Genomic DNA, 27,470 nt, shown 5'->3' with positions numbered 1-27,470 from the left:
CGCTCGCTACCTAGTCAGTATTCCTGGCCCTAGTTAGGCATGTGTTGCATTGGGTCAGCGGTTGCAGCCAGTTGTCTCGACTTCGAGTTGAAGAGCAAGTGGCGACCACCTCCCAGTTAAGTTCCTCTTGTTTTATCTTTGGTTCAATAGCTCCAGGGAGCCAAAGGGGCTCCCCCCAGAAAACCAGCATTGAATGTAATGAAACGCCATTTTCTGGGTGAGACCCAAGGCTCTCCGGCAACCCTCCATCCCTTCCTCCGGTCGGCGGTTTTCGCGGGTTTTTGACATCCAGCCTCAGAACTGTAGGTGTGGATAGCCAGTGCAGTGGTCTAGAGCTTCCCCTTTTCCCTCCCATGAAGGGGGAAGTTGCACAGACAGCGGCGTGGTGACAGTTGTGATGTCATGCTCGTTTGCTCGTTTTTTGTTTGGGGTAGTTCTGTCCAACAGTTCGACTTTCAGTAACAATATTTTAACTGATAGGGTTTCACCCTGATAGGGTTTGTTTTGGGGTGCCTACCTTTCTGGGTGCCTGACCCAGTGGATAGCAGACATAGAATGCTTCCAACCATGCAGGGGTTTCTATAGGCCATTGCTCCTCGTGCCTCTCTGAGGGGGGCCAGACTCTGGCTCGTGGTCCCCGGAAGGCCTAACAACTCCATTTGCTTTGACTGATGCCAGGGTCTAATGTATTCATATCAGCCTGGAGAGCTCCAAGGAGCTTCTGGGTCTTGCCCAGAAAATGGCATTTCATTGTATTCAAAGCTTGTTTTTTATATCTTCAGTCATCCATATTTAATTCACATTTCTTTAAATTTCATAAGAAATCAAAATTTAAAAACTCTTAATCAAAATTTAAGTAACTGCTATCAATTTCAGAACTTAACCCCTTAACTGCACGGCCTCCAAATATGACACCCTCCCAGTGCGCAGGAAATAAAATCCCTGGAATTTTTTTTTTGTTTTTAAAGTGTCAAAAACCCTTCGCTGAGTAAGGATATAGTAACAGAAGGTCGAAATTGTAAGTACTTTAGTTGCTATGGGGTCCGTAAGTTCGTGCGTGACATCATCATTCCCTGGTCGCCCGTGGCATATGCCCCCAGGGCCGGTAGGGCGCTCGGGGCAGGATGCGCGAGTTGCCGCAAATATATTTTTGTTCATTCATTTTCTGCGCACAGTTCCATATACATTTTATATGCTTTTACATGCCAATCCTATGTATAATGAACACGTACACTATATTATGGCAGTAGAACATCCGTACTGTCCGAAGACACTGTGTTACATGCATGACACATGTGTGCACATATCCGGCACATATTTCCATTGTATTATGCTAATTTATGTATATATACAGTCTATTTACACACTATACACTATCACACACTATATACATTCACCATGAACACACTCAAAACTCCGCGAGTGTCAGCTGCCACACTCTCACTCCTCATCCAGTCTCTCCCTCACTCCTCCAACATCTTACTCGCCAACATGCTCCTCCCACCATACTGTTATTGTTTGTATTACACTATTTACACATGTTATGTATACCTATCTACATGTTTCATTTACCAGAACTATGCAAGTAAGCCAGTATTGTGTCCAAACTTTACAGTGGCATGAGAAATCATACAGCAGCCAGCAGACGACGCTACGATTATGTCGCCTCCCTCACCAAAATAGCTCCTCCCAACATACTCCTGTTGCTGTTACTACACTATATACACACATTGTATATACCCATGTACAAATGTGTTCACCATAGTGAACCACTAAGCTAGTATGATGAGCAAAACAAGAGTGTCTGCCACACAGTGAGGCTACCTCGATTCTCTCCCTCGCTCCCTCATCACAATTACTCCTCCCACAATACTACGCACAGTGCTTATTATCACCACAATCCTGCTGTAATCACAATACTGGTCACTAAATCCTGTAAATACATAATTGACCACAAGTTTATTTTGTAAAGGAACCTAAGAAGTCGTTTGAAGATTCCTAGATGAACGAAATAATGCTGTGGTGCTGTGGCTAGCACTGTGAACATTGTGAACAGCATTGAATCACTAATATTTGAACATTGTACACAGTCATTATCACACTCAGGCTCTTCTGTAATACTATCATGGCTAAATAAAACAAGTTATACATATATTTTGACATTATTAGGCAATGCTGTGGTCACAAGCTAAACAGCAGTGCTTTGAACTCATGCTGCTTGCGCCGGCCATGGTTGCTCACTCATTACTGAGGCTCTCACACCCGGGAATATGGACCACAATTTTTTTAAAGATGACGTCTGTTTACAAGAGCCCTGAGGAAGCTGATGTGAATCCCATGTAGCCGCGGGAGTTTTGAATGGAACGTGAAAAATACAAATACCCGGAGGCACGTAGCGCACCCCAGATGTGGGCCTGCAGGGGCGTTGCGCAGTTAAAGGGTTAAGCACCATGAAATTCTGTATATCCAAGATGGAATGTGAATACAGTATTTACATTAATATTTTGTACTGATTTTTCCATATTTTAAACCTGTTGGCAAATTAAAAACTCATGTGCAGTGCTGTATTATTTTTTCTGAAAACAAAAATGTAATGAGGATATTGGTGCATCCAGCTGAAAGATAATGCATGGTGCAGTGGTTAAACAGACCCAAGTACAGTAGTTTCATAGATCTTTCTGGAGAGAGTGCACTGGTGGCTTTGTAAACCTATCTTGCTGAATTTGTGCTTCCTCTCTGCTTGATGTTGTAATTATGCATCATGGAAGACATGTTCCACTCAAAGGTTCATGCAGACCCATTTCACAGTGGCTGAAAAAACCACCAGCCATCAGCGGGGACTGGTGGCTGAGTGGACGGCTCGAGATTCGTAGTCTTAAGGGTCCGGGTTTGATCCTGGGCGACGGCAGAAACAAATGGACAGAGTTTTTCACCCTGATGCTCCTACTCACCTAGCAGTAAATAGGTACCTGGGAGTTAGACAGCTGCTTCCTGGGGGTGTGTTGTTGAATCAGTTGATTGATTGACAGTTGAGAGGCGGGCTTAAAGAGCCAGAGCTCAACCCTGCAAGCACAACTAGATGAATACAGTTCTCCCCCTGTGAAAAGGGGTCTGGCTCATTTGCCATCTCCTGGTCCCATGATTTGTGGGCTTTTCAGTTGTTTCCTGTGGCCTTCAGTGGAGCTGGTTGGTTTCTTGCCCATATTTGTGGTTGGGTTCGTTGGATCAGGAGTCCTCTTCAGCACTGTGTTTGGTTGCTGCGGGTTGGTTAGACTCAGGAATGATTGGTTGACCATGTCCCTTTAGTGGATGTCCCAGTGCCAAGGTGTGGGACCGCAAACCTGTAATACATTCTCCATCTCTCAAGGTCTAAACAACTTTATTTCCTGTCCAACCTTCCACATGACAACTATGGTCCAAGTTTGCGTGCTATTACAGACTGGAGCTTAGATGTTGTCCCTGGACCTCAAGGATTGTATTGGCACATCCCTGGGCTCAGGGACTGGTAAGGTTCTGTTGTGGGATGTCAGGCTTATGCTTCAGTGTGTGTGTGTCCTGTTCCACTCAGATTTAATCTGACCCCCTTTCCCCCATGTGTTCACCAGGCTGGTGTGGGTCTTTGTGGCCAGCTGCAACTGTTAGGGGTTCATGTGTTGGCCTACCTCAACAACTGGTTGGTGTGCACCCCAATCAATCAGCATATTAGCTGGCTACAGGTCTGGTTCTTTCCCAGTTAACTGAGTTTGGTTTTCAGGTGAAATGGAGGAAGTCCTAGTTGATTCTGTCCCAGGTTTGGACTTGGTTGGGTTTTGTTTGGGACTATCAGCATCATTTTCCCTGCCTCCGGTGGCTCTGCTCCTCCATTTTCATCACTGTCTAATGTTGGATTGGTCCCAGGTGAGTCGCTGGCAGGTCAAGTGGTTGTGCAAGAGCCTCAATTTTGTCTGCAGTTGTCTTTTACCTGGGCAGGGTTTGGCCCCATGTTGGTAGTGGTTACTTCAGTTCTGACTGTTTGCCACTCCTAGGACTTGGGAGTCCGGGCCCCGCCATCCCTTCATCAGCTCTTTCTTCACCAGCTTTTCCTTTGGGGTTTTGGAGGTTCAGTTCCATAGAGCCATCCTCCTCAGTCACTCGATATGTAAACAGACACCTCGTCTCTTGGTTGGGGCATCATAACCAGCACGCATTCAGTAGGTCAGTTAGTTGAAAGTGATCAACGTTACTTTCAGTTATTTTCACATCTTGCAACAATCCATCAATGTTACCATATCTCATTTAATTTTAAGTATTGCCCCTTAACACATGTTCATTTTCTCCTATTCTTTAAGTTATGCCCTCCTTAAAAGCTGTACTGTATATAATTTGCTAAAATGTTTGGACAATATATATGCTAGCTTACTTCCTGTTTAGTATTAAGTGTCTACCTCATCAATCCTTTAAACAACCTCACTGTATTATTTTAGGTTATGCCTGAAATGCTGTGTGTGTATTAGTGGCCTTATTAAATGCACATACTTTGTAGCAAGTATGTAGCAATAATAATAAATTATTATTATTGTTATTACGGTACAGTACCTGTATTATAGTAAACAGTAAGTTACATCAGTTACTATCAACCAACTGTGCCCATTGAACACCAGGTTGGGCAGGGGCAGTAGCTCGGTTTATTCCTTTGGGCACACAGTATTGGTGCGTGAGTTTACAGCTGTACTCACCTAGTTGTACTCGCCTAGTTGTGCTTGCAGGGGTTGAGCTATGGCTCTTTGGTCCCGCCTCTCGACTGTCAATCAACTGATGTGCAAGTTCCTGAGCCTATAGGGCTCTATCATATCTACACTTGAAACTGTGAATGGAGTCAGCCTCCACCACATCACTTCCTAAAACATTCCATTAATCAACTACTCTGACACTAACAATTGGTTTTTGTAATGTGTCTATTGCTCATTTGGACACTCAATTTCCACCTGTGTCCCCTAGTGTGTGTGCCCCTTGGGTTAAACAGTCTGTCTTTATCTACCCCTAACAATTCTGTTGAGAATCTAGTATGTGGTGATCATATCCCTCTAACTCTTCTGTCTTCCAGTGATGTGAGGTTTAATTCCTGTAATCTCTCCTCATAGCTCATACCCCTTAGCTAGTACCCAGGACTAGTACCCCAGGTACTAGTCTGGTGGCAAACCTTTGAACCAGAGTCTTATGCTTGACTAAGTTTAGTCTTATGCTTCACTAGATATGGATTCCATGCTGGAGCTGCATACTCCAGGATTAGTCTGACATATGTGGTACTGTATACAAAGTTCTGAATGATTCCTTACACAAGTTTCTAAAGGCTGTTCTTATGTTGGCCAACCTGGCATATGCCGCTGATGTTATCCTATTGATATGGGCTTCAGGGTACAGGTTTGGCGTGATATCAACTCCAGGTCTTAATCTCTCTCTGATTCTTGAAGAATTTCATCTCCAAAATGATACCCTGTATCTATCCTCCTGCTCCCTACACCTAACTTCATTACATTACATTTGCTTAACAACCATTTGTTGGACCATTCCTTCAGTTTATCCAGGTCTTCTTGAAGCCTCAAGGTGTCCTCTGCCTTAATCCGTCTCATAATTTTGGCATCATCAGCAAACATTGAGAGGAATGACACTATACCCTCTGGGAGATCATTTACGTGTATCAGAAACAGGTCCAAGTATAGAGTCCTGTGGGAGTCCACCGGTGACTTCTCGCCAATCTGAAGTCTCACCCCTCACTGTAACTCTCTGCTTCCTATTGCTTAGGTACTCCCTTGTCCACAGGAGCACCCTGTGGACAGGAGTAACTGTTTACTAGTTACTCCTGCCTGTTTCTCCAACTTATGCACCAGCCTCTTATAGGGGTGTCAAAGGGTTTCCGACAGTCCAAGAAAATGCAGTCTGCCCATCCTTCTCTTTCTTGCTTAAGCTTTGTTACCTGATCATAGAATTCTTTTAAGCCAGTGAGGCAAGATTTACCCTCCCTGAACCCATGTTGGTGGTTTCTCACAAAGTCCCTTCTCACCAGATGTCCTACTAGGTTTTTTCTCATGATTTTCATCACCTTGTATGGTATACAATTTAGGACACTGGCCTATAGTTCTATATATAGTTTTATATATATATATAGCACTATAGTTCAGGGCCTCATAGTTGTCACCCTTTTTGTATATTGGGACTAGATTAGTTATCTTCCATATTTCTGGCATGTCTCCTGTCTCCAGTGACCTGCTATACACTATGGAGAGCAAGCAAAGTGCTTGTACACACACTTTCAATAGCCATGGTGATATTCTGTCCAGCCCAGCAGCCTTTCTCATGCCCAGATCCAACAGATGCCTCTTGACCTCATCTCTTGTAATTTCAAATCCTTCCCAGGCCGTCTGGTTTACTGCCACCTCTCCTAACGCAGTGTCTCACCCTCATTCTTTTGTGAAGACCTCCTGGAATTTTTTGTCGAGTTCTTCACGCACCTCTTTGTCTTTCTCTGTGTACCTCTCCTCACCCGTTCTAAGTTTCATCACCTATTCTTTCACTTTTGTTTTCCTCCTGATATGACTGTGGAGTAGCTTTGGTTTGGTCTTCTTCTTAAGAGATCTTGATATGATTTCGGGGCTTAGCGTCCCGCGGCCCGGTCCTCGACTAGACCTCCTTTTTTTTACACATCCCCAGGAAGCAGCCTGTGGCAGCTGTCTAACTCCCAGGTACCTATTTACTGCTAGTTGAACAGAGGCATCAGGGTAAAAGAAACTCTACTCATTTGTTTCTGCCTCCGCTGGGGATTGAACCCGGAACTATAGGACTACGAATCTTGAGCTCTGTCCACTCAGCCGTCAGGCCCCTCTTTGCTTTAGGTCTTGGCTTTATTTGCTTTATCATTTTCATACTTTATCTCTCTGTTTTTCTTCTCACACTAATATACTCATTCCTGGTTCTCTGGTATCTCTCTCTGCTTTCTGGTGTTCTGTTATTTTGGGAGGTCCTCCATGCCGTTTTGTTCAGTTCCTTTGCTTCCATACATGCCCTATTAACCACATATTCTTCTTTTGCTTCTCGGTTTTTTCCTTTTGGGCCAGGATAAACCTGTTTACTGCCTTCTGACACTTTTGGGTGACATAATCATCATGTCTTATACAGACTTAGCCCATGGTATAGTCCCATGGTATATCCTTTAGGAATTTTCTCATCTCCTCATGATTTCCCTTTTGGTCCCTTTGTTTCCTAGTTCTTTTTGGGGTGAGATAAATCATAGCTCTACCAGGTACTAAAAGATCAATACACTGTGATCACTCATTCCCAAGGGGGCTTTCAACTTAACTTCCTTTATATCTGACTCATTTAGGGTAAATATCAGATCAAGCATCGCTGGTTCATCGTCTCCTCTCATTCTTGTCGATCCCTTGATGTGCTGGCTTAGAAAGTTTCTTGTTGCCACTTCCAGCAGCTGTGTGGCATGCCCTGAGGAGGATTTGGTTTTCTCCTGGCTGTGTGCTCTGGCCTCACTGACTGCTCCCCGGTGATTCACTGCCAGAGCTGAGGATTCATTGCCTGAACCAGTGCTGGACACTTTGGGTAGCTGAGTTTCTGGCTTATTGGGGATTTGGTTCTCCATACAGTTTACATGCAGGGTGTATCTAACATTCTTGCAGATTAGTTGTCTTGCTTCCATCCCATTTCCAGAGCAGACAGTTGATGACACATCCTTCCATTGGCTCTGTGAGATGTTAAGTTGCCCCATGGTGAACCTCTTTGCATCGGCATGGAACTTGTGCTTTCCCTCACATGTGGCACTATTCCCTGATCTCAAGGCACTCATAGTAAATGCCTTATGGCTGGACTGATTCGGGGTGGAGGTGCATTTACCTTTTCTTGCTCTCATTTCATTTGTTATTCCAGATGCCATTAGGTCTGGAGTCATACTCTGGGAGGGTGATCCTTTTGGCTCCTCGGTGGCCAACCTAGCCTGGTTTCTGACATTGCTGGCCTGGTGGCTGGCCCAGCCTTGGTTTCTGGCTCCTTCTGTCCTGTTGTCCATATGTAGTCGTTTTTCCGTGCCTCCGCCTCTTCCAGCAGATCGGCCCCCAGTGTACATTGCTGGTTCTGAATTCTCCTTAGCTCTTTGTATCCATAGTTTTTGAAACATGTCTGTTGCCATTTGTATGGCGAGTGGGTGGCTGGTTTGTTGGCGATAAACTTGTCATTCTTTGTGGCAGCAGTATGAAGCTGCCTGGCACTCATTTAGCCACTACTTGTCTCCATCTTCCTTAGGTTTTGGTTAGATCTGTCCTGTCCTTTTTGTTGAGGTTGTTTCTTGGTAGGGATATCATGGCTAATACCGTTGTCTCTCATCGTTTGGCATAGTCAGAGTCACTGTTGCTTGCATTCGGTGTCAATACCTCCACAGTGCCATTTCACAAGCTGTCTCATGCATTTGTTCACCTCCAGCTTGTTCATATTCCTCCTGAGCTCCTCCTGGGGAGCTTCAGGCTTTTTCTGGAGGTGGGGATTCTATTTGTTTGGCCCTTGTGGGCAGTTTGTTCATTTGTAGACTTCTCCTTTTCTGGCGAAGAATGAGTCAGTGGGCTTCCAGAGGGGTCCTTTCGCGACTGATGCTTGGTTGGTCAGGCTGGGGATGCATCATGTGTGTCTGGTGGCAGCTCTTCGCCACTACCTGTGCCACTGGTTCTATCTCGGTGGATGCCTTGTTGATTAACCCTGTTTCCATGGTCTCCTGTTCCAAGGCTCACATTTCTCAGGTGATTGCAATGTCATTAAGTTTAGCCAGCCTGTAGTCTATGCTTGGGCCCATGATGATTGCATGGTACACAGCTTTCACTATGGTCTTCTATATGAAGACCATCTTCTTCTTCTATATTGGTCTTCTTCTCCAATATGTCCTGGGCTGTTATTTGAGCTCATAAGTTTTGGCATTTTAACAGGGGTCTGGCAGCCTGATATTTAGTTAGTGTTCTTGGTCACAGTGGGTCGTGTGTTGCTTTGGGCTGTCTCCCCCATTCTGGGTTCATTTCTTTCTCCTAGTGTCTGCTGTCTCTCCTCCTTCCTGGTAAGTCCCATTTTTGTTCACTGTGGTTACCTTCAGGGAACCACTGGGAAACTCTCAGAAACCCACCGTTGAATGTAATGAAAGGCCTCTTTCTGGAGGAACCCCCAGTGGCTCCCTAATCTACCTCCCCTCCCTCCTGGTTTGTTGGTTCGTCATGAGTTCATCAGCTTTAGAACCGAGATGGGATGTCAGCCGAGGACTGGGGGGTTCAATTCCCTGGTGATGGTGGTGGTACTCAGTATTAATGACTTTCAAGCTAATTTGTGGAAAGCCTTGTTGTGTGTGAATCATTTGTGGAGTTGTTTGGTGGTTCTGAGGCTTAATTTTCTGTGAACCCTTCAGTTGCTTGTAAAGCTTTGCTGACTTTCTGGAGGCCTTATCAGGTGGGGAGGCAGCTTGTCACACACTCCCTGTGCCTCTGTGAGGGTGGGGGTGGGGGTGGCAGGCTCTGGCTCTTGTCCCCAGTAGGCCAAACAGATCTTCCATGACTGATGTGACATTTTAATATGGAGCCATATCAACAAGATAGCCTCAGGGAACCACCGGAGTTCCTCCAGAAAGAGGCATTTCATTACAATTAATGATGGGTTTTCCATGGCTTGAATCTTGCTCACTTCTATGCTCCAAAATATATTAATAAAAGTTCAAATATTTGTTAATACATATTGCTTTACCTGTCATGACAATATATAAGCTTATCATTTAAATAAATTATTCTGTGTTTTTTAGAACTAAATTGCTGCATATCTAAAAGTGACATATCACAGCAATAGACTTTCAAACATATTTTCAGACTTTAGACTCACATACTTCATCAGTATCAGACTGACAAGGGGCATATGTATCTTGAATACATTAAATTCTGAATATGCAGTATTTGTGTATACCTTTATACAATTTATAAAATTCTTGTTGTTGTTGTTGTTAAAGATTCGCTACCTGGAACAAAAAAGTTCCAAGTAACCCGGGCTAAAGTGAGCCCGCATATAAAATTCTTAAGTCATATGCAGTATACGTTTAGGCATTTTATATATTTTTTGTTTGATTAGAAATCAAATACATTGAGCTGTTGGATATCTCCATAAGCAATAGTCACACTGGATACCATTTTATACTTTGAATTATGACATAATGTTGTATTCTAAGAGTAACACATTAAGCTGCAACCAGCTTTTTCTGGGGGAAGCTTCATCGGCTCCTCAAAGCTATCCAGGCTGATATGGCTATATTAGCTTTCTGACATCAGTTAATGTGCATGGAGTTCTTGCCTACCGGGAACCACAAGCCAGAACATGGCCCCTCAGAGAGGCATGAAGAGCAATGGCCTATAGAGACCCCCCGTGTGGTTGGGAGCATTCTGTATTCACCTAGTTGTGTTTGCGGGGTTTGAACTTTGCTCTTTCGGCCCGCCTCTCAACCGTCAATCAACTGTTCACTAACTACTTTTTTTTTTCTCCACACACCCCAGGAAGCAGCCCGTGACAGCTGACTAACTCCCAGGTACCTATTTACTGCTAGGTAACAGGGGCATTCAGGGTGAAAGAAACTTTGCCCATTTGTTTCTGTCTGGTGCGGGAATCGAACCTGCGCCACAGAATTACGAGTCCTGCACGCTATCCACCAGGCTACCAGGCCCCTACCAGGCCCCTGTGTCTGCCGTCGACCAGGTCTGACACCCAGAAAGGTAGAAGCCCCAAAACAAACCCCTATTCTGGTAAAAAATTTGCTACCAAAATCTGAACGAGTGGACAGAACTCCCCAAACGAAAATTAGCAAATGCTCATGACATTATCACGTTACCGCGCAGCTGTCTGCGCAACCCTACCAAGGGAGGGGGAAAGGGAAACCCCAGACCCTCACGCTGGTGATCCACCCATCAGTTCTTGGCTGATGTGATACAGGCAGGTCATGTGCCTCTGGCTCCTGCTTTGGTCTCAGTTTCTGTGCCTTGTGGCGTGGTCTGTCTCTACAGGTGGTGTGTGAGCCAGGAGTAATATTCTACAGTACTCGGGCTGCATGTGCCTTTGGTTTCCTTTCCTAGGTGCCCAGTAAGTACTGCCTTTGAGGCTTGGGGCCTCCTTCCACAAGTCGCCTTGGGATCTACCTCTGCTGTGTCATTTACTGCTCGGTACTTGGCTGCTCTCGGAGTCAGTAGGAGTTTTTGTTGCCCTTGTTTGCTTCTGGGTAAAAGGTGGTTTTCATCACTGGTAGGGGCACTGGGTACTGCACAGCTAGTTTTCACATTTTATAGAGGCCGGTTCTGTTCCACCAGGGTACATTGTCCTCTTGCGGGGTTTTTCTTTTGTCTTTGTTTTCCTGCTGCCTAGTAGGGGGGGATGGTCTGCCTTTGGTTGGTTGCCCCCTATCTACACTTAGGGTATATATATCCATATCTGTGATCTTGGTGGTACCCCCTGCTAGGCCTCTGTGAGTGGAGACATCCCAGTGGTTCAGCTTTGAGAAGTTTGCTTGATAGTCTTGGGGGCTGGTTCACAGTACCTTGCCTTGGCTTCCCTTAGCGTAATACCAAGGCTAAGGGCCCTGGGGAAACCCCCATGGGGGCTCCATGATCTGATGGATGTGACCCTTGAATCCCCCTCTCGCTTCGTGCGAGGTTGATAGTTGCTCTGTCCCCTTGTCTCAAGGTGACAATCACTGGTTGTGCCTCCGCCATACTGCCTGTAGGGTTGATGATTCTTTTGACCCAGAGTCATGCAACATTTGTAGTTTGTACGTGCTCCAGTTCACCCAAGCTACAGAACATGATATGAAGGTGCAGGCAGCAGAGGTGTTGCATGCTCGGTTTAGGTTGCTGCAATGCGATTGGTTAGTTGCTTCCCCGGATACCCCGAGACTGCCCTGTTTTGGTTATAGGGGACCCGGACTTGGGGGGCGAGAGTCTCTTCGGCTTTGGTTTGGTCCATCTCTCCTTTTCCTTTCCCTTTGGTTGTTCATCCGGTCCCCCCCCTCCCCCCCTACTGCTTCCGGCTCCAAAACGTCTGAGGGGTTTGGAGTCGGGACAGGGATTAATTGCTGTTGAGACTCGGGAGGTCTCGGGGGAGTCCCATTCCAGGGTGGCGGCAGAGGCATTTGAGCCTAGTCCTCCAGCCAGAGCTTTGGATCTAACCAGTGGGCCCCCCTTCGTTCCTGCTTTTTTGGTGGCTCCTGGCTTTTCTTTAGAGGCACGGGGTTGGAGGACAGCTCGGCTCTGGGTCCTCGATGTGAGGTTCCCGGGGCGGGGGAGGGGTTGACTTGGAGGCCTTGGGCCCCATTGGACTCAGCCTGGGTTTTGTACCCTTAGAGTGGGGCATGGTGTTACAAGGAGAGGGGTTCTCTTTCGCTCCCGCCACGTACAAATTGGATTTGGCATCTACCCCTCCCCTGGTTCGATTCCATGATCCCATTGGTTCTTCGGTCCTATCCTTCCAGAGGTTTTCGGGGCTCCGCGTTCCATCTCATGTGGTGCAGGAGGCCCTTGCAGCTTACCTCCTGCGCAACCCAGATTATGCTTTCATGATAGATCCGCATGCCTTCGTGTATGGATCTTCGTGTCCGTACTGGGTTCATTATAAAGTTCCGGAGTCGTCCTGGTTAGCAGACTGCCCTCTCTTCTCATTGGAGGCTTGGCACACTTTCTATCGGTTCCACACTTGAATGGAGGAAGGCTTGGATGGTGTTGCAGGGTTTCCTGGGGAGCAAATTTAAGCATCGTAATGCATGTTTGTTCGCCCCTGCCCTTCCGCAGGATGTTGGTGTGTTGCAGCTTCATGTGCAGGTTCCCTCCCTTTCAACTGTTTTGGTCGCGAAGGAGTTGTGCACACGTGGCCTGTTGGCTTCGGCCCTGTAGTTCTTCTCCCTCCTCAAGCTGTCCTCAGATTGGCTTGAGTTGGATGTGGAGGAGCTTGGGGCTACCTCTGGGTCTGGTGCCCAGAGTGGTGCATGCATCATTTGCATAGTTAAAGCTGTTCGTGCCGCTCAAGCAGGATGCAGTTGTGTGTTTTTTTTGCTTCTCGACTCGTGTGTCGGCAGGCGGTGCTCGCTTCTTTCTTGAAATTCACTTGGGCCCTGGCTCTTAGGTTGTCTTTCCCTTTTTTGTCCGTTGCTGTTTGCAGAGTCTGCGGTTGTGCAGTATCTGCAGACAGCTTCGTTTAGATGCCGTCCTATGTTGGGCTTGTTGGTCCTCCAGGGGGCCCGTGGTGGGCCTTCAAGGAAGGGTCATGCCAGAGCTCGGGGTTCTTCCCGTCGTGATAGGCCAGTGGTGCCAGATTCGGCGCAGACGCAGCCTTCGGTACTGTCTGTTTCTGATCAGCACGGGGATCCCCCTGTGCGCTGCTTAGGTGCTCGTAAGGTGCATCGGCCCTTTCAAGGTTTGTCGCATTGACGGGGCAATGGTGGGGAGGCTCGCTCTATTTGCTCTCACCTGGTCTCACGATTAGTGGGCCTTTCAGATTGTTTCGTGTGGCTTGCAGTGGCGTTGGGTGGCTCCTCCTTCAGGGGATTTGGGCTGGCATGGCAGGCCTCTTCTCATGTGCTCTATCGAGTCATCTCGGAGTGGGTTCGCTTGGGCGTGGTTTAAACGACTTTGTCCCTCAGGTAGGTTTCCCGTCTGTTTCCGGTTTCCGAAATGGGACTGCGTGAACCTCAAGTTCATTCTGGACTTGTCCTGTTTGAACCCATGGGTTTATTGCCCCTCATTTCGGATAACTACTCTATCCCAGGTCTGTCTTCTGTTGGAACTGGGTGCTTGGATGGTGTCCCTGGACCTCAAAGACGCGTATTGGCATGTCCCCATTCATCCGGGGTTCAGGGTCTGGCTCGGGCGCGGTTTTGTTGTGGGGCATCAGGGTTACCGCTTTCGTTGCCTTCCATTCGTTTTGAATCTGGCGCCTCGCGTTTTCACACGTCTTACTCGGTTCGTGGTGGGCCGCCTGTGTATGTTTGGTGTTCAGGTTCTGGCCTACCTCGACGACTAGCTGGTTTGGGCTCCCAGCCAGACCGCGTGTCTGCTTGCCAGGGTTTTGGTTCTTTTCCAAGTCACCAGGTTTGGGTTCTTGCTGAACTGGTGGAAGTCCCATCTGGTTTCCTCTCAGGTTCAGTCTTGGCTGGTCTTGTGTGGGACGCTCGGACCGCTTCCTCATCTCTTCCTCCGGCCACTCTTCTTTGCCTGTGTTCCCACCTTCGCCTGTTTCTGAGGGGCTCTCGGGTCACGAGGCGGTTGCTCGAGGGTTTATGCAGGAGCCTGAATTTTGCCACGATGATCTACCCGCTGGGTTGGGTGTGGCTTCGTCGGCTGTTCTGGTTCCTTCAGGGACATCTCTTCTGCCTTTCTCTCTCTCTCTCTCACGACTGCTGGGTTCGGCCTCCGGGGACTTTGCGTCGGTTGTCGTGTCACCAGCTTCCTCTTCAGGTTTTTCAGGGTTCAGTGCCTTGGCACCTACCTGAGCTCTCGCTCGATGTGTTCACGGGCATTCCATGTCTGCCATCAACTGGGGTTAGGCACCCAGAAAGGTAGGCATAACAAAACAAATCCCACTTGGTAAGAAATTGCAACCATAGACTGAACAGAGAGACAGAACTCCCCCAAAACATAAGGAAACAAAAAAAACGTCATTCACCGCCTCCGTGCCGCTTGTCTGCATAGCCCTTCCATTACTGGGAGGGGGAAAGGAGAGCCCCAGACCCCCCCCCCCCCACACTGGCTACTGACACCTCAGTTTATAGGATGATACACTCTGGGACGGTCATCAACTCTGGCCTCGATTTTTTTGCGGAATTCGTGCCTTTGTGGTGTTTTCTGCTCTCTGTGGTGCAGTGGCCAGGAGTAACATCAGTGAACTGGGGCTGCATGCACTTAGGGACACACAATTGGGTTTTAAGGTTGCCGTACCAAAGGCCTTCTGGAGGCCTTTGGGACTCCACTTCTGTAGGGGTTCTTGCTGCTCGGCATTTGCCCCGCCCTTGGGGCCAGCTGGGGTTTTGTGGCCTTTGTTTGGCCTTAGGTAGGATATATTGGTGTTGCTGGTTGGAGCACAGGGTGCTGCATTGCATGCTTACCTACATGGCAGCCGTGTTTCTGTTCCTTCTAATGGCATTGTACTTTTGCGGGGTTTTAATTTTATTTTGTTTTTCCTTGCCTGGAGGGGGTCTGCCTTGTTTGACTATTAGTCCACCTAGGGTATTTTGGTGGTCCTCCTCTATGCCCCCCATGCTTGTACATGTCACAGGGGTCTAGTTTATACCCATTTCCTGCCTTTGTTTACATTTGGGTTCCGCCGGCTTAGCAGCACCTTGCCTGTGCTTCCCGTTGGCAAAACTCCGTACGGGCCCTGGGAAACCCCATTGGGGCATGGTTGACTGATGGATGTGTTATTGGTTCCCATTTCTTGTTTGTCGTTGTCCCAGTACATACATTGCTTTGGGAAGCATACAAACTAGTTTCATTAGTCATATATTTCAGCAAGCTTTGAGTGAGAAATAGTTGAATAAAACCCAAAGCAGTGGTAGGTACAGGAACAGTCAAGCCTGGTGTGGCTGTAAAACTGTCTACAAATGATTGAGTATTGTCACTACACCACCCTTCATCAGAACCTGTTGGTGGTGGGGTACGTGTGGTACGTTTGGCTCTGGCACGAGCTCCAGTACCTCGTCGTGCATGTGTAGCAGTCTCAACCTCAGACTCCTCACTTCCATCACTATCAAAATCCTCCTCTGCTGTTTCCATTTCAATACATTCACTAACTTCATCAGTGTTAGTCTCAACAACACTTTCGTCACTAGATAACTCGGATAATTTATCAAATACAGCCTGAAACTTAGAGGATGTGAGTCTCACTCGCTTGTACTTCTCGTGTACACTACTTAGCTTCTCACTATGACGCTTTATTTTCGCTGATTTCTTCCTGGAAGGGCCTTGTTCATGATCACTATTCATCGTGGAGTAAGCGCAGATAGTATCTAAAGCCGCACTAAGAAATATAGCCACGGAAAATAGCCGAAATGTTCAAACGTTGTGGAGGCGAGGGGAAGTGTGACTGGTCACAACAATGGAGCGAAAACAGTGGCCCTACGGTGTGGCCCACTCCACCTGGGTGCCACATGGCCTAACAAAGAGAACGGGAAGACGTTGGTGCTCAGTTTAAAATCAGTAACCAAAAATTCGGATAAAAACCGGATTTTCTGCAAATATTTTAATGAACGAGAGAGAACTCTCTCAGCAAGAGAAAATGTGTGCCAAGAGAGAACTCTGTCAATATCAATTGCCCAAGACTGTTCAACATGCTCCCTCTACACATAAGGGGCATAACTGGCTGGCCTCTCATTGTGTTAAAGAGGGAACTCAATAAACACCTCCAATGGATGCCTGATCAACCAGGCTGTAATTCATACATCAGGCTGCAAGCAGCAGCATCCAACTGCATGGTTGACCAGATGACCAACGAAGAGGCCTAGTCAGATACTGGGCAACAGGGCTGTTGATCCTGGAAACCACCACAAGGTAGGTAGTTTATCCTCCACAGTTTATACCGTACAGTGGAGGATGAATGATAATGTATTGCACAGGTACCTGCTCCTATATATAAAATGGAAGCATCATATGGATGAAAGGAGGTTTAAGGTAATTGCATGACATAATGACTGTAATACAATCTAGCATTTAGATATAAAGGTTCTTTAAAATTGGTAATACAGGTTTCCCATAATTCACCTGTGTGCCACTATCACTTGCAGCCTCAAGAGGGATAGTAAGCCAGTGGCTTGTAAAATGTTTCCTCTTAATTCCTGATAATTTTTTTCAGCTTAATTTTTACTGTAGCACTGTCTTTTCTTTTGTGGCTTTGGCTGGTAGATTATTCCATAGGTTCATTACCCCAATGGTGAAGAAATATGTCCTGTTGTCTGTCATACATTGTGGTTTGTTTGGATGCTAAAAAGTGCAAAATGTGTTTAGTTAAGAGAAAATCCTCCTTGATCAAAGGTTTTGTGGTCCATGTGCCTTGCTAACATCTCATCACAGTCACACTGGGGCCTGATAGCTGAGTGGACAGCGCTCTAGACTCGTAATCCTAGGGTCTGGGTTCGATCCCCGTTGATGGCAGAAACAAAATGGGCAGAGTTTCTTTCACCCTGATGCCTCTGTTACCTAGCAGTAAATAGGTATCTGGGAGTTAGACAGCTGTTACAGACTGCTTCCTGGGTGTGCGTGTGTGAAAAAAATATTTAATATAGTAACAGTTGATTGATTGACAGTTGAGAGGTGGGCCAAAAGAGCAGAGCTCAACCCCTGCAAGCACAACTAGATGAATACAACTAGGTGAATACACAGGAAAATCATATGACAATGATGCAACAAAAACTATATGGCATACTTGTAGGACTATACAAATGTGACTGGGATTTACTGGAGGAAAATGTAAACCAGACTTAAGTAACTGATGAAGTAGTCAGAAGTGTATGTTCATGAGCCAAGGAAAAAATGAGTCTACCCCCCTCCTCTCCCCTGCCTTCCTTGCAGGCTCCTGCCACAGACCCAGCCCGCAGCATGTACTGATGACATACCTGTATTTACCTGACGGTCACCATCTGTAGAAGCCATGATGAGGCCAGAAAGTCTGTCCTTACATTTAAACCTACAAATGCGCATATCAATCAAGGAAGATTGTGCCATTTCTAACCCCCCACTGCATGAGTCAGTAAAGGCCAATTTAAAGTATAACATAAGATTTAAAAGTCCCACATATACACAGGGCTCATATTTGCTTTGTTGGGTCTCCAGTTAACAGATGCCGTCATGGAAAAAATAGTGGCATACCCCAAGGGGAGCCGGTTGGCCGAGCGGACAGCACACTGGACTTGTGAGCCTGTGGTCCCGGGTTTGATCCCGGGCGCCGGCGAGAAACATTGGGCAGAGTTTCTTTCACCCTATGCCCCTGTTACCTAGCAGTAAAATAGGTACCTGGGTGTTAGTCAGCTGTCACAGGCTGCTTCCTCGGGGTGGAGGCCTGGTCGAGGACCGGGCCGCGGGGACACTTAAGCCTCGAAATCATCTCAAAATAACCTCAAGATAACCCCTGGGTGAGAAGCCTCAGTATTGAGAGAGCGACCCCTGAGTGGCATATGGAGCAGCAGTTCGCAGCATTGCCATGCAGCCTGTGCCTACAGTATCACTTAATAATGAGGAAATAAGTAACTGCAGTTATTTTGTGCTAGTGTCAGAGAAGATCCCGACTGTGATAAAGAATATGTACAATATTCAGATATCAATAAACACAATGTTGGATATGATGGTCACAACATGAGGCAGACATCCACAGCACACAGCCGTGGTTTCATATATCTACGCATCACAAAACAGGACCTCATGTTCCTTTAGAAAATAAACTTGTGGAAAAGGATTCATATTCATGATTTAGTGCCCAGGATTCTGATAATAATAGCATTGATGTGGCTAGAGTTAGTTGTGTTCAGTATATTGGGAGGCATTTTTCTGAGTCAGGAGGCATCAGCAACTTGCTAGCATGTTGGGCTACTGTGCTTGCATTACCATATTACCTCACATAATAAATGTAATGGATAAAATCCAGAGATTGAGAATGGGGAACAGGACTACTGAGAATGACAAAGAAGTGTGTAAAATGCTAAATTAACAGTTCCAAAAGTGTGTTTGTACAAAATGAGGATTTCAGAGAGCCGGACCCAGTACCAATTCCAGAGCATGTCATAGAATACATAGATGTATCTCAAGACAAAGTGAAAAATTACTCAAGAGGCTAGAAAGAAAGAAATCAGTTGAACCTGATAGTTTCACCTTGGGTGCTGCGAGAATGTGCAACTGAGCTGAGCATTCTACTCCAATTAATATTCCAGACATCCCTGTGCACAGAAATCTTAGTAGATATATGGAAAAAGGCAAACATAGTACCAGTCTATAAGAATGGTAGTCGAGAGGAACCTCTAAATTATAGACCCGTGTCACTAACAAGTGTGATAGTCAAAACACTAGAAACAATGAAGCGAAATGGGTTGAACCCCTAGAGAGTAATGACATAATAACAGACAGACAGTATGGTTTTCAAACAGGAAGATCCTGTGTAACAAATCTACTTAGTTTCTATAATAGAGCCAGAGATACTACAGGAAAGAGGTAGTTGGGTTGACTGTCTATCTGGACCTAAAAAAAGGCTTTTGACAAAGTCCCCACACAAGAGTCTGTTCTGGAAACTGGAACATGCTGGAGGAGTGACAGGGAGATTTCTGACATGGATGAACAATTTTCTAACAGACAGATGAGGGCAGTAATCAGAGACAATGTATCTGACTGTAGGAGTGTTACTAGCGGAGTACCACAGGGTTCAGTTCTTGCACCAGTAATGTTCATTGCCTACATAAATGATCTACCAGAAGGAATACAAAATTATATGAACATGTTTGTGGATGTGCTAAGATACTGGGAAAAATAGGAGACCCAGACGATTGTAATGTCCTTCAAAGCGATCTAGATAAAATAAGTGCTCAGAGTGTTAAGTGGCAAATGGAATTCAATGTGAATAAATTCCGTCATAGAATGTGGAATTAGAGAAAATTCTCTTTGGACTTTTCAGGGTTCAGTGCCTTGGTGCCTACCCAAGCCTTCGCTCGATGTGTTTACGGACGCGTCGTCTCTTGGCTGGGGCTTTGTGACCTGTGCTCACCAGGCCGGCCAGGGGCGGTGGGGTCAAATTCAAATTCAGATTCAAATTCAAATGTTTATTTAGGTAAAGTACATACATACAAGGGGTGATACAGATATTGATGAATTTATAGATAGAGCTAGTACATACAATGCCTAAAGCCACTATTACACAAAGCGTTTCGGGCTGGAGAAACACTAAAAACTAAAACTTAATACTAATTGAGATTAAAGTATAAAATATGTTGATAAAATATAAAAATAAAAATGGGGGGAACATGGCAGGAAAACAGCAAAAATATAATTAGGTCGACAAACAGCATTGTTTAAAAATAACAGACATGGGTTGACATTATAGGGGTAAGGTCGGTTACAGGGAGTTAATTAGCTAGTGCTTAGTTTTTATCTTAAACTGGTTGAGAGAGGTACAGTCTTTAACATGATTGGGAAGGTCATTCCACATTCTGGGTCCCTTGATTTGTAGAGCATATCTAGTTTGATTAAGGCGTACTCTTGGAATATCAAAAAGGTATTTGTTTCTGGTGTGGTGCTCATGGGTTCTGTTACAACCTTCAATGAAGCTTTTAAGGTTAGGATTGGTATTACAGTTCAGCATTTTATATATATATATAATACACATGAGAGGATGTGCAGTGACTAAATATATCTAACATATTTAGAATATATCTAACATATTCAGAGATTTGAGAAGGGGTCCATCCTTCCATTGGACCCACAGCACGGTGAGGGAGATCTCGGCGGTATGATGTCTCTTCAAAGGGTTCGGGTCACTCGCGGATCGACAATCCGGCTCCATTCGGACTGCTTCCTGGTGGTTCATTGCCTGACCTGAGTGGGGTTCAATGCATTCCTTGACTCTTTGGGGCTGGTTGCTTTGGGTGACTCGTCTGCTGCGTTTTCAGGGTTTGGCTCTCCTGGTCGTTCACATTCGGGGGGGGGGGGGGGGTGTCCAATGTCCTGGGGGATAGCCTGTCCCAGTTCATTCCGCTGTCCTTAGAATTGACGGTCGTCGCCAACTCATTCAGTTGTCTCTGCCGGACGTACTGGCTCCCGGACGTGGACCTCTTCGTGTTGGAGTGATCGAGGTATCTCCCAGTATATGTGGCGCCCTTTCCCCAACTGTGAAGCCGTCGGGATCAATGGTTTTCGGCAGGACTGGTCGAGGTGGGGTTACTTGTATTTCTTTCCCCTGGTTCCACTGTTACTCCAGGTCCTAGCTCACTTGGAGACTTACCAGGGGAGAGTCGTTCTCTTGGCTCCTTGGTGGTTGGCCCAGCCTTGATTTCAGGTGCTGCTTGCTCGGTGTCCGAACCCAGGGGTTTTCTCGCGGCTCCGCCTCTTTCAAATAATCGGTCCAGTCCATTACGTGGCTAGTTCGATTTTCTCGAGTCCTCACGTTTGGAATTTTTTACTCGAGTCTGTCACATCTGTATGGTGATCAGGTGGCTTCATTGTTGGCGTCCCACCTGCGTGCTTCGTCTCGGTGGCAGTATGAAGTTTCCTGGCGATTCTTCCGTTTCCTTTTGTCTCTTCGTCAGTTTACTTTGCTTTCTGTTCAGGTGGTCTTGTCCTTCCTCTTGTGGCTGTTTCAGGACTGTCATCTTATGCCGAATAGTGTCGCCTCGTTTCGTGCGGTGCTGGCGGAGCCGCTGCAGCTTGCTTTCATCATCGATGTTACTTCTGCATCGTTTCACAAGTTCTCTCGGGCATTGTTTCACTTCCGGCCTGCTCATGCGCCACCTGAGCCGTCCAGGTCGTGGACTGAATGCTGTCTTTTCTATCTTCCCCTCAATTTGTTGTGGCCCTTTCGGTTCAAGATTGTTTTGCGAAGGCTCTCTTCCTATTGGTATTGGGCTCTGGAGGTTGGGTTGGGGAGATTAATGCTTTTCTCTGGCACAGAGGTTTTTGCTCTTTTGGTCTTGGTGGTAGGTTTCTTCGGTTGCAGCCATCTCCTTCTTTTCTGGCGAAGAATGTGACAGCTGCTTTCCCAAGGGGTCCTTGGGTTGTTGATGCTTGGTTGGTCAGGCTGGGGGTGCATCATGTGTTATTTCCGGTTGCGATTCTTCGCTGTTAATTGTGTGCCAGGAATGCGCTTTGGGTTGATCCGTTTTTTTCTTCCCTGTTCCATGGTTTGGATCTCCCATGTTGTCTGCAGGGTTATTCGGTCTAGCTAGCCTGCAGTCTATCCCTGTGCCCACGACGTTCGCAAGTTTGCTGCTCTTGCTGCTGTCTTCGGTAACATGTCTTGGGCTGACACTGGGGCACGGGATTTTTGGCGGTCGAACAGGGTCCTGGCTGCGCATTACCTAGTTTATGTTCCTGGGCCTGGTCGGGCCTGTGTCGCTTTGGGTCAGTGGTTGCAGCCAGTTGTCTCGACTTCACATTGAGGAGCGAGCAACGATCGCCTCCCGGGAAAGTCCCTCTTGTTTTCATCTTTTGATAAGTCAAATTTTAAGTTCACTACACACCTATCAATCAAACATCAACCCCCTGTTTACTCCATCAATATGCCCATATGTAGCACAGTTAAGTCACAGACAAAAGCTCCTGCGTTCAATTTGCTCAGTAAGACTAAAGTGGTTGGGCAATATTTCCTTTTATCTGATGCCTCTGTTTACCTACTGGTAAATAGGTACCCGAGAGTTATGCAACGGTTGTGGGTTGCATCCTGGGGAAGGTCAGTACTGTAGTTGAATTGGAGGACCTCGATAACCCAAACGGCCTTCCTGTACCTGACTGTGGGAACCCATAAGGTGAACCAACACACCCATCAGCACTCCTCATCCTCCCACCCTCCAGCCCTCCCCACCCCCCATCCACCCATCCAATGACCCTCCCCCACCTCCATCCACACACCCAATGACCCTCCCCCACCCCCATCCAGCCACAAAATGACCCTCTCCCATCCCCATCCACCCACACCCATTCTCTTATGTTTGAATTTCAATATACTGTATGTGCACAGAGACTGATTTTGTTTTGTTTTTATGAATACAGTGCTGTATTCATAATTTTATTTGACTATTGAAATATTATATCTGGCATAGCAACCAGAGATACCTCTCTTAATTGACTGGGATGGAAATATATCTAGTGTATAATATATAAATTAAGAAATGTATCTAGAAATATATATTAAAATTGTTTCACTCTGAAGTAGCCTATGGTCTGAGGCTTTTCATGGTGAGCAAGTTGCTTGGTCAATCAGATTAACTTTTAGATAGCTGCTATGGAAAAATGGCCATGACTACCTGTGCACAAAACTGTGTCAGTTGATTGACAGTTGAGAGGCGAGACTAAAGAGCTGAAGCTCAATCCCCGCAAGCACAGCTAGGCAAGTATAAAAGATAAAAAGAAAAGGATTTTTTTTCATTATAGAATTATTAATTTGTATGCAAAATGTAAAAAAAAAAAAAAGAAAATGAATATCATTTCACTGAGTGGAGGCACTCGGCAAGACTGCTTCTGGCACTTGTCAAAACCCGGTGCTCGACTTTGTTGACGCTTCCTGTTTTATCCTTCGATATTTCACTGATTCATTGATTGTTTTATCACTTGTTTTGTTTTTCTTTATTTACATCTACAGAGAGTTGTTATATCCATATTGGCATCATTCATGTAAAACCCAGACAATAATTGTTTAAATCGTCATATGACGATGACCACATTCCTCTAGTATCGTTCATGATGATAACCGCATTCGTACCATGAAATGTTAGTCGAATTTATTTCACGGGTCAAGGTAAAGTCCATTACATCCATATTTGCATTATACAAGAAAAACCCAGACAATAATTATTTAAGTCGTCTTTTGATGATAACCACAGTGCCAATAGACAATAGTCTATTGGCACTGTGGTTAGTGCCAATATCGTCTATTGGATGGTCAATAGACGATAACCACTGCCTAAGAGTTAAGCATCATTTGATCTGTCTATCACGTGTATGGTTGTCTGTGTTGTCTCACCCTTGGCTGTGGGGAAGGGTTTTTTGCAAGCCATGCAGAGACCTCATGTTCCTGACATGTACCTACACGAGGCCCATTATTATGTTAAATTTGCATTCTGCACATTTACAATGGTTAAAAAATTATTTTTATTTGCAGGTTTTTGGTGTTTTCAATATGCTGACTTATGCCATTGGCTCCTTCTACTTGTACCGTGACTGGAAGGACTCGCATCCGCACTCATCCTTCTCTGGCCCTGTTCTGAAGCGTAACCCATAAACTTGGGGCTAGTTGTTGGAGATCTCCTCAATCATTCAAGAAGCCCCAGTTATTAACTATGGAGCAACTTGTTCTTACCAAGTGCAAACTCTCACCCATTCATGTCACAATTCTGCTCACGTTACAGCTTTACTTTTGAAATTATCTCAAACTGTAAATGGATGTAATTTCCTTACAAGAATTTGAATTATACCAACAAGAAGGAACAAGTGTAATGATCTTCAATGGTATTATGGAAGTTACTTGAGCTTATTTTGATCTCCATATTCATGTGTATGAACTTCTCAGCCTAAAACTATATTTAGGGATGCCATACTACATGTTCTTAAGTCTTGTCCTCATTTGGGGCAGAGCCGCTCAGTTGTTTGTTTAGGTGAGCTTGAGTCAACGCAGCAGCCTATGGGACTCAATAAGTGTCTATACACTTGCCCTCTTGTTATGGCTCAGAATTTGACTTACTTGGCCCAGATCCCTAAAACAGTACAAGCCTTTTTTAGAAGCCATATACAGTTCATTTTTGTATTGGCAAAAAGCTTTCATATATATATTGTTTTGCTTTATCCATAGATTGAAGATTAACCAATCCCTAGTCGACTCAAAAGATGTTTATAAACTGAATTATCTCTTTGAAGTTCAAAAAATGTATTAAAATTATATAAATTTTTACTAATACACTGCCCCTGATTTTGAATGATTAAAAAAAGAAAAGAATATGGAATAGATGATGCCCCTGTTGAAAAAAAGTATACTTTGTACTATATTATAGTCAGTTGGGGCTTGTAAAGATTAATAAGAATAACAGTAGTAAATAGTCAAGTTCTTATATTATGACTTCATTTAGGCTTTAATGTATATTTAACAGGATAAATAATAATTAAAATGTAATTTAATATATTTTCTCGACTACTCACACTAGCACATCGTCAATATTATCTTCTCCCCAATTACAAACAGGTAAGTCATGCTCTCACATTTGGTGGAGAACACACACTATTGTAGCTGTGTGTGTGATAGATATATATATATATATATATATATATATATATATATATATATATATATATATATATATATATATATATATATATATATATATATATATATATATATATATTATACAATATTATGTATATACTATATATACAGTTTATATACATACATATATACACACATACAGTACATACATTTGTATCAGGCAAAGCTTGACAACCTACAAAATGTTTGTGTTTGGAGAGAAGATAATTTGGGTATTAAATATCTTATATCTATATTCATATTTTTATGATATAGAATTAATGTCTATGTTAGTTTACATATTAATGCAATATCATTAAAAGATATAACTTTAGAGAAATACAAACTGTTTACAAGAGAAAGAGAGAATAGATTTTGATATACTGGTATATATTTTGTTTAAAATCTATCTGTTTTTACTGAAACACAGTGTGGCTGGTGTAAGATCAGGGGTTTCAACGCTAGCCTGTTAACGAATCCTGCTTGTCAGGTCATTTTGTAATATTATACAGTGTTGTGTATAAATAATCAGCTCCATCCCTTTGTACCTTCTTGCAAATCAATTATTATTATTATTATATGTACTCCTAGAATGCTTGGAGAATTTTAGGACCAGGAATTATCACTGCCATGTGCTGTGTTGCCCATCCTTTGTCACTAACTGTAGACAACATGCGATTTAGAGGATCATGGCGACTGCTGTTAGTTAAACAGCTCTGTTAATAAACATACAGTAACACAGTAAATTGATATACATTCAATTTTTCAACATTGACAAAATAAAGTCTTGGTTTCTTGTGTTAGTTAATGATATGTAAACACAGGCATTTAAGAATTGATTCCCTTATATTAGGCATTTTTTAATTAAATATAAATGAACATACAGTAAAAAAAAATATAAAATAACTAGGATAACACATGCTGTATTCAGAATTGCTCTGATCCCATTTTAGCTTGATGACAAGATTCATCCATTTGTATTTTGTACAAGGTGCCACCTCCAATATTATCATTTATTGAATGTTATGTGTAATGTTGCCCTCTCGATAATAACCATCTAATGCATGTATCTTAATAATAAATTATTTGTGTAGACTACAAATTGAAGATCTAACAGGCTGGTATTTTTTGATGAACATGTTAAAAACTTTTTTGGATATGATGATAGACAGAAATTTAGATTTTATAATCTATTTGTAGGGAATACTGCATCTCAGTCAAGAAATGTGGCCACTCACCAGTCCATCCCTTCCCAGTTGTACTGCATTGTGTCTGGTGTCTACAGTGATATGATCAAATCTATTTGCAAATTTATTTTTTACTTTGCATATTGTTATTTTTGCAACACTGATAACTATTACTTTCATTCAGTAATAACATAAACAGGAAAAATTCACACTAGCTTATGTTTAGAATTTGTTATTACCGGGTAATATGTACTATGTTGCGTGTATCTTTGAGCTGACATGTATCCTTTGCATATGAATCCAAGTAACAGTTGGCTCATAAGTTTGAATCAAATGTGTTTGTCTCCTTTGTAAATATTTTCTCTCACTTAATACTGACTTTATTCATATTTGGACCTTTGCATTTGTCAAGCATAATTTAATACACTTAATACTGTATATTGTATATTGAGAAATAAAATAATAATGTAAAAATAATGAAGCACAGTGTATATGATATAATCCAATATATTACATTGAAGGAGAATCTGGCCAATTTGCTGCTACCATATTTAATGTCTACAACATAAATCGCAGTAATGAAGGGATTATATCTGTCACTGAAGGAGTCATATCTGTCAAGCTGTTGCTTATAATGTAATTGTTAAAATCTTGTATCAAGAGTTCATCAGTAGCAAGAAAGGCCAAAAAATTATGAAGCATGGATAGTTTGTTTGTAAGTTGTGCTTTTAAAATAATTCTTCAAATTATTTACTTGTGTTTATTGCTTGGAGATATTCAATAAAGAGGATTTTGTAATAAGCAGCCTTTGCCTACACATTTTAACACAGTATTGCACTATTTATGAGCTGCAAGTAACTGCCTGCTAATTTACAAGGTAAATGTACAACAGCTTGTACACTTATTTTGATGTGCCATAATTTGCATAAGACAACGACTTGGGAAATGCTGAATTTAAATTATCATTACAAAACCAAATTGTACATTAAAAAGGTAGAGAAAGATCTATACCAATGAGAATGATCAAATGCAAGGGCAATCATATGGCTTTTAGGTATACATTTATACAATAACAATTCCTACAATAAATACTGTAGTTACATTATATTGGCAGAAAACATTTATATTGAATACATTTTATTGGTTATTCTGTGAGCTGTCTATACATTTTGCTAAGCAGCCCATCTTCCAAAGGTTTCCCAACGTCAAGAAACTATCGTACTAAAGTGTCCTTTCCTAACCTACCAGAGGACCCCAAACAGAAAATGGGACAGTATA

At 44.0% G+C, this 27,470-nt stretch overlaps 1 protein-coding gene across 1 annotated transcript in view; it reads left to right on the top strand.

The window, feature by feature from the left end:
* The window catches only part of LOC138362999 (uncharacterized), a 37,097-nt gene extending 10,104 nt beyond the window's left edge, over positions 1-26,993 (top strand). Inside the window, exon 4 of the mRNA XM_069321660.1 lies at positions 23,872-26,993. Within this exon, the coding sequence (XP_069177761.1) occupies positions 23,872-23,991 (120 nt within the window). The 3' untranslated portion in view covers positions 23,992-26,993. The remainder of the gene's footprint in view (positions 1-23,871) is intronic.
* The last annotated feature ends 477 nt before the right edge of the window (positions 26,994-27,470 follow it).

This window comes from Procambarus clarkii, chromosome 10 (genome assembly GCF_040958095.1).
Source record: "Procambarus clarkii isolate CNS0578487 chromosome 10, FALCON_Pclarkii_2.0, whole genome shotgun sequence".
NCBI classification, from domain to species: Eukaryota; Metazoa; Arthropoda; class Malacostraca; order Decapoda; family Cambaridae; genus Procambarus; species Procambarus clarkii.
The sequence above is the reverse complement of the archived record's forward strand: the minus strand, read 5'-3'. Positions and strand labels throughout refer to the sequence as shown.